A 17,500-nucleotide genomic window follows, 5' to 3' on the forward strand; every position below is an offset into this window, starting at 1 on the left:
ACTTTCGATTCACGAACCATACACATTATTTAATCGTAAATATTATTCAATTTCACTTGTTTTAAAGGACGTCTAGCGAGCAATATTCTATAATATGGGATTTTTTCTGCATTTGATTTAATAAGTATAATCAATTGCTCTAAAACGGACGGGCAGACGGGAAGACGAGCAGAGGGGTAGACAAAACAGACTAACAGAACACAGCTCAATAAATGCCTATAACCGGTGTTGACAAAGGACAGTGCTCCTTCTCCCCTCCGCCTATTTTCTTTTCTTTTCAAAAATACTGCTATAATCATTTTACGTGAGTTAAAACCTATTTCGGTCAAACTTGATGACAGTAAAGAGTCAGCATACCACTTACATTGCTATAATTATCATCATTATCATCATCATCAACCACTATGATGCTGTATTGTGGCAAGTTATTCACTTTACGTTATTTACCTCAAAGGGACAATGGGAGAATGTTCTAATAGTACTGTTGTGTCCTTATGTAAGGCACTGCACACATTTTGCCTGCTGATGATGGGTCTTTAACAGAAAGAACGAAAGAAAGAAAGAAAGAGAGAGAGAGAGAGAGAGAGAGAGAGAGAGAGAGAGAGAGAAAGAGAGAGACAGTGAGAGAGAGAGAGAGTTATGAAAAAATATTGCATATGCCTAATAAAGGAATGCGTTTGCATGATTTCAGATACACATACAATGGCAAAAAGAACTGCTCCCAGAGACTGGGACAAGTGTTTGATATGCCAACAAGATAATACAGACCATTTATAATGTCCCTCTAAGTCGAGGAGGTGTGACAAAGGGCATGGCTATGAAATTCTTTTTGAAGATTTAACTAACACAATTCAAATCTTTGGTTTGTGATGAAAACAAGTTGGATGTATCTATTTTTTAAATTCATCAGAAAGAAATGAGATTATTGAAAGCTTAAAACAAAATGATGCTAAGTGGCATAAGTATTGTCGTGTAAAATTTAATGCCAACAAAAGTAGGCGATTAGAATTAAAGAAATCTAAAAGAATTGCCCTACAAGAATTCCAAACTTCGTCATTTGACTTGCAGGAGTCACCGAATGAATATATTTCGCAACCCACGATAATAATGAGACAACGTTCAAAATTAGAGATTGGCTATAATAAACAAACGAGCTATTTTGTAAAAATATGGAATCGGGAGTACTCCATTCTGTAATGACAACAGATATGGAAGAAAATATTCGTGAAATGGCGTTATCTATAAAAGATACCATAAAATTTGTCATGCACGATACTTAAAAAAACAAGCTTTAAAAGATGTCACTGCTGATGATAATCATGATGTCACAGTTCTTGAAAGAAGTCGAGCTTTTGCTAACATTATATCTTTTATAGAAGAGAACCCTGCAAAAAATGTGACGATCGATATGAACCACTGTGGAGCTTATTTCCAGAATTGTCAAAAGTGTCCCAAAAACTCATCAAATGTTCATGTAAGAGAAAATGTATCGGCACCCGATGCAAGTGTTTAAGGTCCGGTTTGCCTTGCACGGACTTGTTTAGATGTGGGATGGGTGTGTGTGTGTGGGGGGGGGGGGGGTTGTTAGGTCAGTACAGTAATGAGTAAAATTCTCTCTCTCTCTCTCTCTCTCTCTCTCTCTCTCTCTCTATCTATCTTCCGCTCTCTCTCCGTCTCACTCCCTCTCCCCCTCTCTCTCTTTTATCTACTAGTTAGGTTAGTACAGTAATGAGTAAAATTCTCTCTCTCTCTCTCTCTCTCTCTCTCGCTGTGTGTGTGTGTGTGTGTGTGTGCGTGCGTCTCTCTCTCTCTCTCTCTCTCTCTCTCTCTCTCTCTCTCCGTATTTCCCGCTCACTCCCTCCCCCCCCCCCTCTCCCGCTTTTATCTACTAGTTACAACACGAAATAACCATCAGTTGGCTACCGTAAATGGTTACCGGTGTATTTAAAGTTTTAGAGCGCACATTGTATTATCGTGGCAAGGACAACTATACTGAAAGGACAATCATATGGAATCTTCAGGCAACGCTAGTGGGGGCCAACAAAAAATATAGAAAATTTACACCAAAATAACAGCAGTGGCATTATTATATGGCAAGATCTACCTTTTTAGAGAGTGATTGTGAATTCTGGGTCCAAAAAAATATTTAATGATTATTATTATCAACAGTGAATAGGAGTAGCCAAGAAACGGAAAGGATGAGTAGTTAGATATTCTAAAAACTGACCTTATAGTGATTGATTCAGGATGATTTCTTTAGAAGCTTGATTAATGAATGTACATGTAAAATGATGATGAAGATGAAGGTGAACAATTAGATGAAGGGGAAAGGAGATGTAAAATATCAACAAAGGGAGGTAATCTGCGGAGGATGATCCCAAGAAAAAGATGAATACCAAAATATCTACTAAGGGATACAATAGTCGGATTTTTAATGAAGGGCGCACCTTTGTCTTCTTTTTCTCAGCTGTTCACAATGTACATATTCGTCTGTAACACGCCTGACCGGCGAGTCTTGTTTTTGTTGGCTCTTTCATTTACGTGTTTTGAGTGATTTTTATCTGACATTTCGCCTGGATTTTAATACCATCTGATTTGTGATAGTCTTGTGGTTTTATTGATATACATTTTAACGATTTCTAACAGAGGATTTTTCTAAAAATTTTAAAACTTAAGTATGGATTTTCCAAAGTCGAACATAGTTTTAAACTGCTATTTGTTTACAGCCATATTGGAAACTTTATTCACTGTGCTATATTTTACAACTTTTAACAACTACCGTGTACATCGATCTATTTATAATACTAATTTTATGAACAGACTCAGAGGGGGTAGACGAAAACAACGCCCTATAACCACCGTCATTGGTCATCGGCCAACCCCACGCCCGCTCCCCCTACGACCTCGATCCTCGCTTCAATTTATCAATACTCGTCCCCCATCCAATCTAATCACTTCAATGAGTAATCTTCATCGTTCCTTGTCAAATGTCAACACTGTCCGTGACAGTCAGTATGAAATTAACGACCACCATGACAACAACTCGCAGCAACAGCACCGTCTTGAGCAACAAAAACAACAACAACAACAACAACAACAACAACCTGCACGTAGTGATCATACCAGTTTAAAAATTGGATTACTAAATGTTAGATCGTGTCGTAATAAAACTCAAGACATAATCGACATTATTGAAGATCATAAAATTAATATTTTTGTCATCTTGGAAACATGGCTTAATCATTCATATGATGATCCAATTATGAAAGCAATTACACCCGAAGGCTTTTGTATTAAATCATTTCCACGCATTGGGAGGAAAGGAGGTGGTATTGCAATTATTTACAACTTGTCACTCTTTGACAAGATATCATTTCACCATGATAATTTTAGAAGTTTTGAATACGCTGGATTTGCCATTCATGAAAATAACTTTAAAAAGTCGTTTCACTGTGTCTACCGCCCACCACCAAGCCAACAAAACAAAATATCAACAATTGATTTTTTATCTGAGTTCGGAGAATTTATGTCTATGCAATCCATTAACAAAAAGCATAATATTTTTATGGGTGATTTTAACATTGATTATTTCGGAAACAAAAATGAATCGAAAGTATTTCGGGAGATTATTGACACAAACAACTATATTCAACTTGTAAGCGGTCCTACAAACAACCATGGCCACACAATAGATCATGTCATTACAGACATTGAACATTCTCTCTCTTCACCTGTCTCAAATATTGATAAATTAATCTCTGACCATCATTTAATTGTGTTTTGCGTTTTATTTCCAATGAAGCACGAAGTAAAAAAGATGATAACATCCCGTAATTTGAAGAATATAAACATGAACATTTTTAAACAAGACCTTGACCATAACGTTAAAAATAAACATGATGCGAATGGTCTCCACGAGTCAATTGTTGGTACGGTGGACAAGCATGCTCCCTTAACAACTAGAGCAGTAAAAGTGAGACGTCAAGCACCCTGGTATAATACCGAAATAAAATTGAATGGATTAGCCAGGAGGCGGGCAGAAAGAAAATGGCTTAAGTCCAGAGATGCTGTCGATAAGAAGCGATACATCGCGGCTAGAAATGATGCAAAAGCCGTCAATTTCAGGGCCAAAAAGAAATTCTATGAAGAAAGCCTCAAAAACGTGGGACGTTCGAGACAATTCTTTGCCTTGACCAAGGAACTGCTGGGACAACAGACGCAACCAGCTTTCCCATCTTTAATCGATCGTGCAGATCTACCAACTCGCTTTGGTCAATATTTTAAAGAAAAAACGGATACCATCAGGAAAGAACTCTCGTCTGAATCGATCCCTACAACATTTGACAAGTTTCATGGTGATTCGTTAACACATTTTTCAGAGATTACTGAAGCTGACTTACGTGATTGCATTATGTCGTCTCCAACTAAAAGTTGTGATTTAGACCCCTTAAATACTGCCATTTTAAAAAAATGCATTGATGTAATTTTAACACCATTTACATGTATTGTTAATAATTCGTTGCAGTCAGGTGCTGTACCAGACATTTACAAAGTTGCTCATGTCAAACCCCTTTTGAAAAAACCTGATCTCGATAAAGAGAACTTAAAAAACTATCGCCCTGTCTCTAATCTTCCTTTTCTCTCTAAGATCTTAGAAAAGCTTGTTTTGAAACAATTACTGTCTCATCCTAAAAATAATTGTCTTGAAGAAAAATTTCAGTCTGCTTATAGGCAACATCATTCGACGGAAACCGCACTTGTTAGGGTTGTTAATGATCTCCTCTCTGTTATAGACAATGGTTCATGTTCTTTGCTGAATTTGCTTGACCTATCGTCTGCTTTTGATACTATTGATCACAATCTTCTTCTCAAACGTCTTGAAATTACTTATGGCGTGTCTGGTGCAGCGCTTGATTGGTTTAGGTCATATTTGTTTAAACGTAAACAGATTATTACGGTGGATGAATATAGATCGGAGGAAATCTTTCTTGATTGTGGGGTTCCCCAGGGTTCAGTACTTGGACCCGTTCTTTTTGTTTTGTACGTTGGCCCTCTGTCTAAAATCATCAGAAGTTTTGGTCTGTCTTACCATCAATACGCTGATGATACGCAATTGTACTGCGTTTCCAATACGAGAAATTTACAAGAAGTATCAGCCAATAGTAAAAATTGTATCCAAAGTGTTAAGAAATGGATGAATGAGAACAGACTGAAACTGAATGATGATAAGACGGAGGTGCTGTATGTGGGGAACAGGAAGTGGAAAAGTGAAACAGATTTGAAGTTGGGGGATGCCTCTATTCAAATTGTTGACAAAGTGAAAAACCTTGGCACATTCTTAGACTCTGGACTGTCGATGGAGCATCAGGTTAATAATTTGGTTAGATCTCTCTTTTTCCAACTAAAAAAGATTGCTTCCATTAGACGGTTCATATCTGAGGATGTGACCAAGCACCTGGTTGTGTCCCTCGTACTATCGAAATTGGATTATTGTAATGCTCTGTTGTTTGGCGTTTCGCAATACAATCTGAAACGTCTTCAGATTGTCCAAAACAGCGCTGCCAGACTAGTATTCATGAAGCGTAGGTGCGACTCTGCCGGACCTCTACTTCATGAACTGCATTGGCTGCCTGTTGAGAAAAGAATTAAATTCAAAGCTTGTGTTTTAGTGTATCGTTGTATTGAAGGTACTGCCCCTTCCTACCTTTCAGAACTAATTGAAAGATATTCAAAACCCCGCCCCTTACGTTCGGCCAGTGATTCCACAAAACTAGTTGTCCCTCGAATTCGGAAAAATGCTGGAATGAGATCCTTTTCTCATTTCGGACCCTCTATTTGGAACGCCTTACCGCAGAGCATTCGTGAAAAAGAATCTTTGTCTATTTTTAAACGTTCGCTTAAAACATATTTGTTTCGATTTTAGTAGATGGTATGAGAAGCAAGATAGGTTTGGTTTGTGTTGTGTGTTGTGTTGTGTGTGTGTGTGTGTATGTGTGTTGTGTGTGTGTGTGTGTGTGCTTGTGTGTGTAAATGAGTATGTTTCAGCCAAAGTAATTTGTAATTTAAGCGCTTCGAGTCTGGTGTCTCGGAGTTATAGCGCTATATAAGTTTTCAGCATTATTATTATTATTATTATTACAGCTGCAAAAATTTGTATGAACCTCTGGATCATTTTGTCCTAGTAAAATATATTTTTTCACGAATTTTAAAACAATAGGAAAGAATTTCGCTTATTACAGCTATATTAAAATCGATAACTAGTAAGTATTGGAATCTAAATATGATTATAGTGTCAAAAATATGATTTTCCGCTTATCCATTTTGAAAGAATTTGTTAAAATGGAATGTTCGGTTAATTGAAACTTATATGATGTTCGTACAGAATCCGAATATGAAGGAACGACAGACATGTTTACATTTTATAACAATCAATATACGTTATTGATGAATACAAATGAAAGTGAACATTACGCGCTTCCAACATTATTTTGATTTCAAATTTTTGAGAAATAGCTTGTTCTTTATGCCAAAGAGGATTACATAAATTTAATGTAGACCAGTCAAAAGTAGAAATTCATCAATTTATGATACAATGTTTCCACAAATATGTGCTTGTGTTCAACAACAATAACATGCAAAACTGAGGGTTGATTGTGAAATTCCAATTCCATAGCTGTCCTCTTTAATTAATGACTTATCGATAGATAAAAGTGGACTTCTTTTCGCAGCCTTACGAGAGAGGAACCGATAGAGATTCCGTATCATATCGTATTGTTTAAGAGCTTATAGGTTTAAACGAAAACTTAAAATGCTGTGTGAAACGTTCATGCATAGATACAATTTTTCAAAGTTAAATATAAACATTCATTGTTAATATGACAATTTTGAGTATTTAATCACTAGTTCAAATGAGTTAAAGCTAGAGATTCATATCAGTCTTCGGTAATTGTGACGTGATGTAAATAAAAAGCAATAAATTACAAAGTCAAAATGGGATGCAAACTACATTAGTTGTTACTATAACAGTTAATGTGTGTTGCTTTTATTCGGAAAATAGTATGATATGAACTCATAACCACTAGCCGGAACTACCGTGTCACAAGATTATTTTGAAAAACGATGAATTCATCTTACTTTGTGGTGCGAAAATGTTTACATTTTTAGCAGAGTAAAATCTCTAATTTTATGACAGGGGTTTTAAAGTAGATTTTTATAGGTAGTGAAGAAGAAATCTTTTTTGTGATATGGCATCACAATACGGGCCAAAATGTTTATTCAGTTAATAGAAATTGATTCGGAGGTTGACACAAAGTTTTACAACTTTTGATAGAAGGACATCTGAGAAAAACTAGAAAAACATGCGCCATTCATAAAAAATCTGACTACTATACTACAGTTCATTCCTTACAGTCAATGAGTAGCATCAGAATCAGATCCATAGTTCCCTTCCATGTAGTCAAGAGTTAATTAATACAAGTTACTTCTCAGATCATTGAGACAAAACTATATCTTCAGACTACTAGTACAATCCTTTCAGTCAATGGATCCATAATTCCCTCCCATAGTTACAGAGATAATTAGAGTGATTGAGTTGGGTGAGTGTAACTGTTGTAACAGTAACATCTCAGATCATTTTGATCAATGAGGCAAAACTATATATTCAGAGTACTAGTCCCATACGATTGACAGTCATATCAGCAACACCAGATCCATGTAATGGGCATAACTATATATTCAGAGTCCAAGTTCCATCATATATGGTAATATCAGACCCACTAACTATTCTAGTCTAGCTATCTAGCAATAGTAATGACTACTATCTATCAATCTAGCAACTGTTGTTAGTAGTAGAAAGGACTGTTCAAGTTGTGAAGTTGACGTGACGAGCAAAGGGCCCTCTAGACTTATACACTAGACTAATACAATAAAGTCAATATTTATCAGTTAACCATAATAGAAAAAAAGATATAAATATAAAGCCACAAGCCATAATAAAATAAAAAACAAATCCGAATCAGGATGTCGGAGTCTGACCACCATATCTGTGCGACTCGACAGAGCAAGCACGACAATGGGTCCAACTATCGTCTGCAGGAACTACAGCCAGATGCTAATTCTAAACATTTCCTAAATAATAATTATTACGCAATTATTATTGGTACTTACCACTTTTCAAGATTCTGGTTCGATAAATTAGCCATAGATCTATCAAGTTATTAAAAGGAATTGAAAGCAGATTCGTACTTTCGATTTTAAAAAATGAAAACAAACCCAATCACTCAATTTGTAAGAGGGCATCATAAAAAATAGTTCATACTTTCCAGTAAAATTGTTGATAGTTCGCTACTTTTTATATATTTTCATATCATTCAAGATATAAGAAATATTATTTAAAACTTATGGTCGCCAATTAACCAATTTCTTATAAAGTACCGAAATTATAAGAACAGAATCAATTATTGCGCATTCAAGGAAATTGTACCAAGGCAGAAAAGTAGTAGTTTTGCTTGAAATCGTTATCCAACCAATGGCCCCCACTAGCGGGGGCTGAAGATTCCACATGTCAATCCTTTCAGTATAGTAATCCTTGTGTCGTGGTTATTTCCTCGGATAAGTAATGCTATATAGGAAAAAATAAAAGTGCTAAAAACGCACTGTTCTGATAAATTGCCAGAGTGGTTCTATATCAGTTGTTATTTATACGGGTCATAGCTACCTATATGCCAATTTTCAGGATTTCAACCCCAATGTGCACGGTTTTAGCCTAATTTTCCCTAATACAATGAATATGAAGAAAATATATATTTTACGCAGTTATTTCCCTTGTTTAATATAGCTGTATTAGGTAAAATCTAAGGCCTTAAAACCGATACGTTATGATTGATTGCCAGAGTGGTTCTATATCAGATGTTTTTTCTATGGGTCTTAGCAACCTGTATGCTAATTTTCATGCTTTCAACCCGAATTTGCACGGTTTTAGCCTAATTCCCCCTACTATTAATAATTTAAAGCTACACCTTTGTGGGGACCTTTTTGTATTATTATTATTATTAACACCATTGTGGTTGGAAATATCATTACAACTTAATGTCATAAAAGTATCTAGTGACATTTAGTAAATTAAGAAATTAAGGAGCAGCTTCTGTTGTAAGATAAAGATTTGAACAAGTGTGTATGAAAGGCACCAGACAAAGCAAGAAAGAAAAATACCAACAAAAAAAAACATCCCAAAAAATAGTCTATCTCGACTGGGGATCGAACCTCAGACCTTCTGAACTGGTAATCAGCACGTCTGAGGTTCGATCCCCAGTCGAGGTCGACTGATTTTGGGGAGTTTGACTTTCTTGTTTTGTCTGACACCTTTCATACACATTTGCTTCGATCTTTATCTGACATTTATTATTTTGTTCTTGAAGCTGTTATTTCATTTTTGTTTATAACAATTTTTTACAGTCCACTGCCTCTAGCACTAAAAGATCGATAAATCAATGCACACTCACCCACAGACCTGATCTTTGTATGAATCAAACCACTCGAAGCCACAGTCCGTCAAAAAGCATTCTAGTTAATAGAAGATGAAGTTGAAGGTTGGGTTTTTATATAGGGCAATATCCTCTAAACATGCACAAAGAGTCCTTGATCAACTGCAACATGTAACGTGTAGAACAAGACATGACGCCTGCTAGGCGCTGTTAACGGCCAGGTACTCCTTTTACACCTAAGTACGGTGAGATAATATGACTAGACGCAACTATGCGCAGAGCAAAGCTCGAACCATGAACTTCCGATCTGAAAGCAAGTGTTATACCACTAGACCACATAGCCGCACATAGTTGGCATTTGGAAGAAACCAGTCGAAAAGAGATTACTGATTTTATTATGTGATGGAGGATATGAATGGAATTGTTAATATCATTTGTTTTTGTTTTTCAATGGGAGTCTAACCCTGGACATGAGTTTTAAACTTCACACTACTCTAAGATCCATGGTAAATAGGGATACCTAACCCTTGACAGACAAATTAACAATTGCCGAAGTCTCGAAGAAATAGAAAATGTTGCAAAAATCCATATAAGGTGTCTGGTAAGAAAAGTAGGACCAACTTGTGAAGTATGAAAACTAAGTAGGGAGAAATAGTTGTTTTTAAAATTACTCAATTTCGCAACGACACCGTAAGATCGCGTCGCCTATGCATTCCACGAAGGAATATAGATAATTCATCAAACAATATGTCTGATGTCAACAGGAACCACCCATGATGTCTAAGGGAGCAAATTGGGGGCTAATAATCTTGCCCAAGGAAAAAAAACGAAAGTGCCTGAAGCGGGGCTCGAACCCGGGATCTAAGGGTTGACAGTGCAATGCCTTAACCACTCGGCCACTTTGGAGAACATCTGTCGAATTATTCCGCTACCGTGTTGTAAAATACGGTGCTGTGTTTTGGATACAAAATATCAGTGATGCTATGTCGCTCGCTATCTTACGTCGCTAAGCCCAACTCTAAAATTGGAACTAAATCTAAACTTACCTGTGTAATTTCCTGTAGTGTTCACCGGCACGTATTTATGACAGTCTTCACGGCTACTGTACATGAAATTTGTGAATTGGAGGAAATACGCTGTATAGTCTTTAGGGCATGGTGATAGGTCTCTCAACTCACAGTTGTACACCTCCAAAATGTTCCTAAGCATAATATAAACAAATACTATAAATATATAAAACTAGAGAAGAAAATTGAGGTTTTATATAGCGCAATATCCAATTATCGCTTTACAAAAGGTCCCTGACCAACAGCAACTCGTAACATCCAGAACAAGACTTGACGCCTGAAAAGGTGATATTACATTTTATTTTTTTCCACAGACAACACTCTTACCGGCCAGGTTCTCATTTTACACCTGAGTACGGTGATAGAATGTGAGTAAAGATCCTTTTCCAGGGACTAAACTATGCGCTGAGCGAGGCTCGAACCCAGGACATTCCGATCCGAAATCGAGTGTCAGATCACTAGAAAACATAGCCTTAGACTAGAGGATTTTCATCGGACAGTCACCTCCAAACGTGCTGAAAAGCTTATCCAAGGGTCCCCAGTCAACATCAGCGCTTTACCTATTATGGGACGAAACATGACGCCTGTTAGGAATCTTACATATTTCTCCGACAGAGACGATGCTGTTGACAGCGAGGTACTCATTTCACACCTGAGTACAGTGAGAGAATGTGAGTAAAGATCCTTTTCCAAGGACTCAACTCTGCGCCGAGCGAGGCTCGAACCGATGACTTGCATGTATATCAAAGCTATTTCTGTAAGGAGTACAATGTTGATAGAGTTGAGATTAGTAAAACCCTTTACTGACATCTAACTGATCATATTCTCGTGAGTCGAGTGCTATTAACGTAACCAAAGACAGAAATATTATTATTATTATTATTATTATTATTATTATTATTATTATTATTATTATTATTATTATTATTATTATTATTATTATTATTATTATTATTTACTATCGACATCCCTAGTTTAGTCTTGTGGTATAATATTCTTGGTGTAGAATGAGCACCTGGTCGTTAACAGCGTTGCCTCTGTCGTAAAAAATGTAATATCGCCTAACAGGTGTCCTGTCTCATTCTCCTTTCTTATCTTTTTTTTTAGCTGTTGGTCATGGACCCTCTTTAAAGCGATTTGAGCACATTTAGTGGATATTGTGTCGTAAAAAGACTTTTTAAAATATTATTACTTAATTTTCCATTTGAGAGTAACCCTCTTGGCGGCTTCTGTGACCCATCGCCTCATCTCGGGGCTCTAAAGCTGGGTCTTCCGAATGGAAGGGCAATGCATATCGACAAAGTAACCATTATCTACTCAAGAAAAAATAATACTTTGTGTTTATTCAAAACAAGAAATGGTGCTTACCGACAGGCTTCAGACTTATAGGTAAGAACATCACTAGTAAGAGTCTCAAAAGGTACGGAACATGTTTGGACCGCGCTGGCGGGACAAGTGTCTGGAGAGAAAAAGGAGACAAAAGATAAAATTTCCTCTTCCTTCTTCTTCTTCTTCTTCTTCTTCTTCTTCTTCTTCTTCTTCTTCTTCTTCTTCTTCTTCTTCTTCTTCTTCTTCTTCTTCTTCTTCTTCTTCTTCTTCTTTCATACAAGTAAGTTAGAAATTAAATAAGAAATTAAATACACACGCAATTGGGCATCGTGGATCAGCGGTCTTTGCTTCGTACCCGAACGGTACCGAGTTCGAATACCCGCTACGCTGTGTGACCTTATACAAGTCACCTCGCCTTAGTTCAGTTTGTGGCAAGGCACTGCGGCTGACGCCTGGGTGATTACAGTCTTCCCTTGAGACAAATTTCTCTTATGGGATGAATAAGGGGAATTATTTTTAATAAGGTAGTAACAAAGTAAATGATATTTAAATCAATTTTTATCTAAGCTTGTGGGTAATTATCTACACAAGTTGTAAATAACCAAGTTTGTATGTGAGTAAGTAACTTAGTTGGCAAGCAATCGGCTTCAACAGTCGTGACGGAATTTCCCTTAGTAACCTCGCAACTGGTTCTAAACAATCGGAACAATGGTGGACTCTTATGAAATACTTCTCATACGAGCATAAAAGTGTATTCGGAGGAGAAAAAAACATTATAAATCTGATCTTGTTTTGACTTTTATACATTCTGATCACATGACATGTGAAAATGTCATAGCCTGCATGAAGAATAAAAAGCACCGATTTTCTTTGTTTAGAACCAAGACACTGGTTGCTGGGCGGACGTGACATCAGACCATTGAATCCTATTCAGTACGTATTTTAAATATGTAACTAAATAAGTTGGTAAGTGAAAAAGCAAGTAAGCACATACGTACCAAGTAAGACAGTATGTCAGTAAACAAATAAGCATTAAATAAACCAGTGATTAAGCACCTTAGGGGTCCCGATAGCTCAGTTGGTAGAGCATTCGCTTCACAGGAAAAGGGACTGATCGAGATCGATCCTGATTACAGTCGAGATGATATTTTCTGACATAAGCAGTGATTGGGTAGCTGAGTCTGCTAGATTTGCCGGAATGTACTTTGAGATAGACTGGCGTCCTATCTAATGGATAGCAAGTATTTGCTTTTGTCCGTTTCACGCTATAGAAACCGGGATAAACTTCGCTTCATATGCCCAATGGCGCTGAATGACTACTTTTTTAAAGTTTTAAATTAAGCAAGATAGTAATTTTATAATTAAGTATATAAATAATCAAATAAGTAAGGAAACAGGTGAGCAAGTGAATAGTTTACTAATAGGATTCAATAGTCTGATGTCACGTCCGCCCAGCAACCAGCAGCTTGGTTCTAAGCAAAGTACTTGGATACTCTTCGTGCTAGCTAGAACTTTTTCACATGTCATGTGTTCAGAATGTATAAAAGTCAAAACATGATCAGATTTACTAATGATTTTCTACTTTGGATACACTTTTATGCTCGTCGGAGAAGTATTTTATAAGGGTCGTGATAGAAATTATGGCGTCCGCCATTGTTCCGATAGTTTAGAACCAGTTACAATGCGTCATTACGAGGGAAGTTACGTCACAAATATTGAACCCTATTCAGCAGTAAAACAAGTAAATAAGTCAGATTTATCAACGAAAGCAAGCATGTAAAAAGAAAACAACTTAATAAAGAGGCCAACAAGCAAATGTGATACTAAGTTGCTAGAAGCTGTGGACTGTAATAAATTATGGTAAACAAAACTGAATATAACAGCTTCCAAAAAATTACCAAAAAGCAGCACGTTTCGTGCTTGAAGTGATTGTTTAAGAGTCTGTCTTTAGTTTAAACCTAAGTCTAGGCTTTATTCAACATTCAAAAGAGGTACGACAAGAAGCATGATGATCTGCAACACAAGCAGAAAAGCAAACAGTTACGAAAAAAGATAAAGCAGACATAGTATAACAAAGCGTTGAAAATAATAGCAAAGCGAAGCGCACGAACAAAGCTACATCACAACATTCTTCCCCCCTCAGTCTAATTGGAAGCATTACAAATCGAACAATGATTGCAAATTCCCAAAGTCTATTATCAAATAAGAATGGGGGACGTATTGCTATGAATCAAAACACAACAAGTATAGTCTTGGTCTTAGAGATTGTCAGGAAAGTTCAGGCTTCTCTATTGCGCAGATTGTAAGCCCGGGTCCGAATGAAAGGACTTGGTTTGGGACGACGAGTGTTCTCATTAGGTGTTTCGGGGTCAGAGGGGTTTGGCCCGTTTTCTTCACAGAATGAGGTTTGAGGTTCAGGATCAGGAGTGTCTACCGATTCCGCTTGTTCCGAAACTTGATTTGAGGCATCCGCCTGAATAAGAACGGTTACTGGAACGTCCAGTGCCTGGTTTGTTGGTTCATTAATTGAGGGGTGCGTGAGCGGAGGAAAAGTTTCCTTTACGAAAGAGTCAGGCATAGGCAGGCCACCAGATGGTGCTAGGTTACGTAAAGCTACTGTTGTCTCCCTCCCGTCCTGGAATCTGACATGGGCATAGAATGGATTGCAATCCAACAGTTCGACTTCATCTACCAAAGGTTCATACTTTGAAGATCTCACGTTCCTTCTCATGAGCACCGTTCCAGGGGTAGTGAGCCAAGTCGGAAGAGTTGTACCGGTTGTGGATTCCCTGTTGTAGCGAAATATTCTCTCATGAGGAGTTTCGTTAGTGGAAGTGCACAAAAGAGACCTTAGGGAATGAATGGAATCAGGAAGAACGAGTTCCCACTGGTGAATCTCCAGACCACGAGACTTCAGTGCAAGCGTTATTGTCTTCCAGGGTGTTCCGTTCAGTCGCTCCACTTGTCCATCACCTCTCGGGTTATACGGAGTAGTCCGGCTAGTAGCTACACTCTTCCTATGTAAAAAGTCCTTGAGTTCGGCGGACATGAAGTTGGCCCCTCTATCAGAGTGCACATAAGACGGCATTCCAAACAGAGAGAAAAGCTGGCAGAAGCATTTGATGATTGTTGCGGCACTCATATCGGTACACGGAAAAGCAAACGGAAAGCGAGAGTATTCGTCAATCATTGTTAAAAGGTATTTACTTCTTGAAGAAGAGGGCAGAGGACCCATGAAGTCCACACTCAGGCGCTCAAAGGGCTGAGTAGCTTTAATCAGATTAGGATTTGACTGTTTGTAGAAGGAAGGCTTCAGTTCACAGCAGACTTTACAGTTTGCACAAACCTTCTTCACTTCATCAAGCGAGTAAGGCAGGTTCTTGGATTTGACGAAATGCATCATCCTTGTAACCCCAGGATGGGATAATAAGTCATGGAGATTTTGAAAGGCCTCAGGATCAGAATGAGTTGTAGAACAATAGCCTCTGGAAGGAGCGTCTGCTGCATGATTGTCTTTGCCTGGTCTGTAGACAACATCGTAGCTGTAGCACGACAATTCGATTCTCCATCTTTGGATTTTGTCATTCTTCACCTTCCCTTTCTGAGAGTTATTGTACATGAAGGCAACGCTTTTCTGGTCAGTTACAAGTTTGAAATGCTTCCCAAGTAAGTAGTGTTTCCATTTACGGAGAGCCTCCACAATGGCATATGCCTCTTTCTCTACAGAGGAATGCCTCCTTTCACTTTGATTCAGAGTTCTGGAAAAAAAAAAGCAACTGTTCTCCCATTCTGATTTTGCGTAGCTGCTATTGCGATGTCCGAAGCATCTGTTTCAACCACTAGGGAAACATCTTGGTCAACGGTAGTGACAGCTGCATTCTCTATCTCCTTCTTCAGCAGTTCAAAGGCTTCCTTCACTTCCGCTGGAATTAGAAATTAAATATGCTATTGTTGACTAGGAGGTGTATTTCATCAGAGAAATGTGGGATCCAAGATGAGTAATAGGCAAACATGCCTACTATACGGCGTTGGGATTTTACATCGTGGGGATCAGCAAGGTCGCGCAATGGTTTCAGCCTGTCAGGATCCGGTTGGATGTTGCCTTTGGAAACCAGGAATCCAAGCAGTCTGACTTCTCTGGTGAAAAGGATGCTCTTGTGTTCATTGAAAGTAATGTTGTACTCAGTGGCACATTTCATGAAATGAGAGAAGTTCTTGAACATGTTCTTGTTGATTTCTTCTGCAGATTGTGACATTATCTAGATATGCAAAAGTATCCTTGAGCTTCTCATTTATTATCATACTGTCAATAATACGTTGGAAGCAGGCCACTCCATTAGTGACACCAAATGGAATGCGTTTGAATTGATACAGGTTCCCGCTGGCTTCGAAGGCAGTGTAGAGTGTTTCTTCCTCCTTCACAGGGATTTGGTGGTAGGCACTGCGGAGGTCGATTGTACTGTATACTTCATATTTTGAAATTTCCTCGATCATCTCATCGATTCTGGGGAGAGGGTATGCATCAAGCTGAGAAAAGCGGTTGATAGTTTGGCTATAGTCCACCATCATTCTCTTTTTGTGCCTGTCATTCGTTGTCACCAAGACTTGCGCTCTCCACGGAGAATCGGAGGGTTCAATCACATCTTCTGCAATTAGTTTTTGGACCTCAGTATCTATAAATTGTTTGTCCGGTGTTGAGAACCACCTTGCTTTTGTTGCTATGGGTGGGCATTCTGGGAGCAAGTTTTTGAATAAAGAGGCAGGTTTCACTTTAGCAGCAGTTAAGCCACAGATCTAGAATGTGGGCTTCGACCCTTTGAAACTAATCTCCAGTCCCTCGTGTTGGCCAAGGAAATCGTGACCCAGAATCACGTCGGCATACAATCCAGGAAGAATGGAGAGCTTCACTCCTTGATAGGTCTCGCAATTGTATTCCAGAGAGACAAAACAATGGCCTTTAGTCACACTGGAGAGATTAGAGGAGGCCATCGATATTTGCTTTCGAGAATTGCATGTTTGGAGGTTTAGAGATCGCGCCTTCTCGGCGGAGATGAAACTCTCCGAGCTTCCCTTGTCTATAAGAGCCTTCATGGAATTACAACAGACTTTCACGCCGATGATGGCTTTACGAAGACTTGAAGGGGCTGCAGCAGTGAAGGCCGAATTGATGAGGGGTTCAGCAGCGGATGCAAAGTTGTTTGGTTTCCATTTTGATAAGCACACTTTCTGGTAGTGTCCCTTCTTCCCGCAGCCTTTGCATGTCGCTTCCCGGGCAGGGCATTTAGATCGTGGGTGTCGTTGAAATCCACAGAAGAAGCATTTAATACTAGTTGCTGCAGATAGTGTATCACTAGATGGTGTATCAGTTTCGTCAATGTAAGGAGTGGTCGCACTGCCACATGGCACAGGTAAAGGCGATGCACTGTTGTATGTTAATGATTGTTTATGTGCCATTTCAAGGGACCTAGCTTGGTCAAAAGCAGTAGAGAGATCCAAGGTCTTATTTTCAAGGAGTCTTTGTCTTATTTGATTCGAGGACAAGCCACAGATGAAAGCGTCTCGAATGAAATCGTCTCTGTTTTAGTCTGCTGAGACAGCTTTGAATTCGCATTCTTAGCGAGA

The 17,500-nt window shown here is 38.3% G+C and overlaps 1 protein-coding gene across 4 annotated transcripts in view; it reads right to left on the reverse strand.

Moving 5' to 3' along the window:
• Positions 1–17,500, reverse strand: part of LOC144975467 (uncharacterized) — a 59,062-nt gene that overhangs the window by 6,618 nt on the left and 34,944 nt on the right. For all 4 annotated transcript variants that reach the window (XM_078919575.1, XM_078919577.1, XM_078919573.1 and 1 more), the window contains 3 exons: positions 11,918–12,008; positions 10,529–10,683; positions 9,501–9,561 (listed from right to left, as the gene is read on the reverse strand). In XM_078919575.1, the coding sequence (XP_078775701.1) occupies positions 9,501–9,561; positions 10,529–10,683; positions 11,918–12,008 (307 nt within the window). The remainder of the gene's footprint in view (positions 1–9,500; positions 9,562–10,528; positions 10,684–11,917; positions 12,009–17,500) is intronic.

This window comes from Berghia stephanieae, chromosome 6, assembly GCF_034508935.2.
Source record: "Berghia stephanieae isolate SIO BIC M18660-M18661 chromosome 6, UCSD_Bste_1.3, whole genome shotgun sequence".
Taxonomy (NCBI): Eukaryota; Metazoa; Mollusca; class Gastropoda; order Nudibranchia; family Aeolidiidae; genus Berghia; species Berghia stephanieae.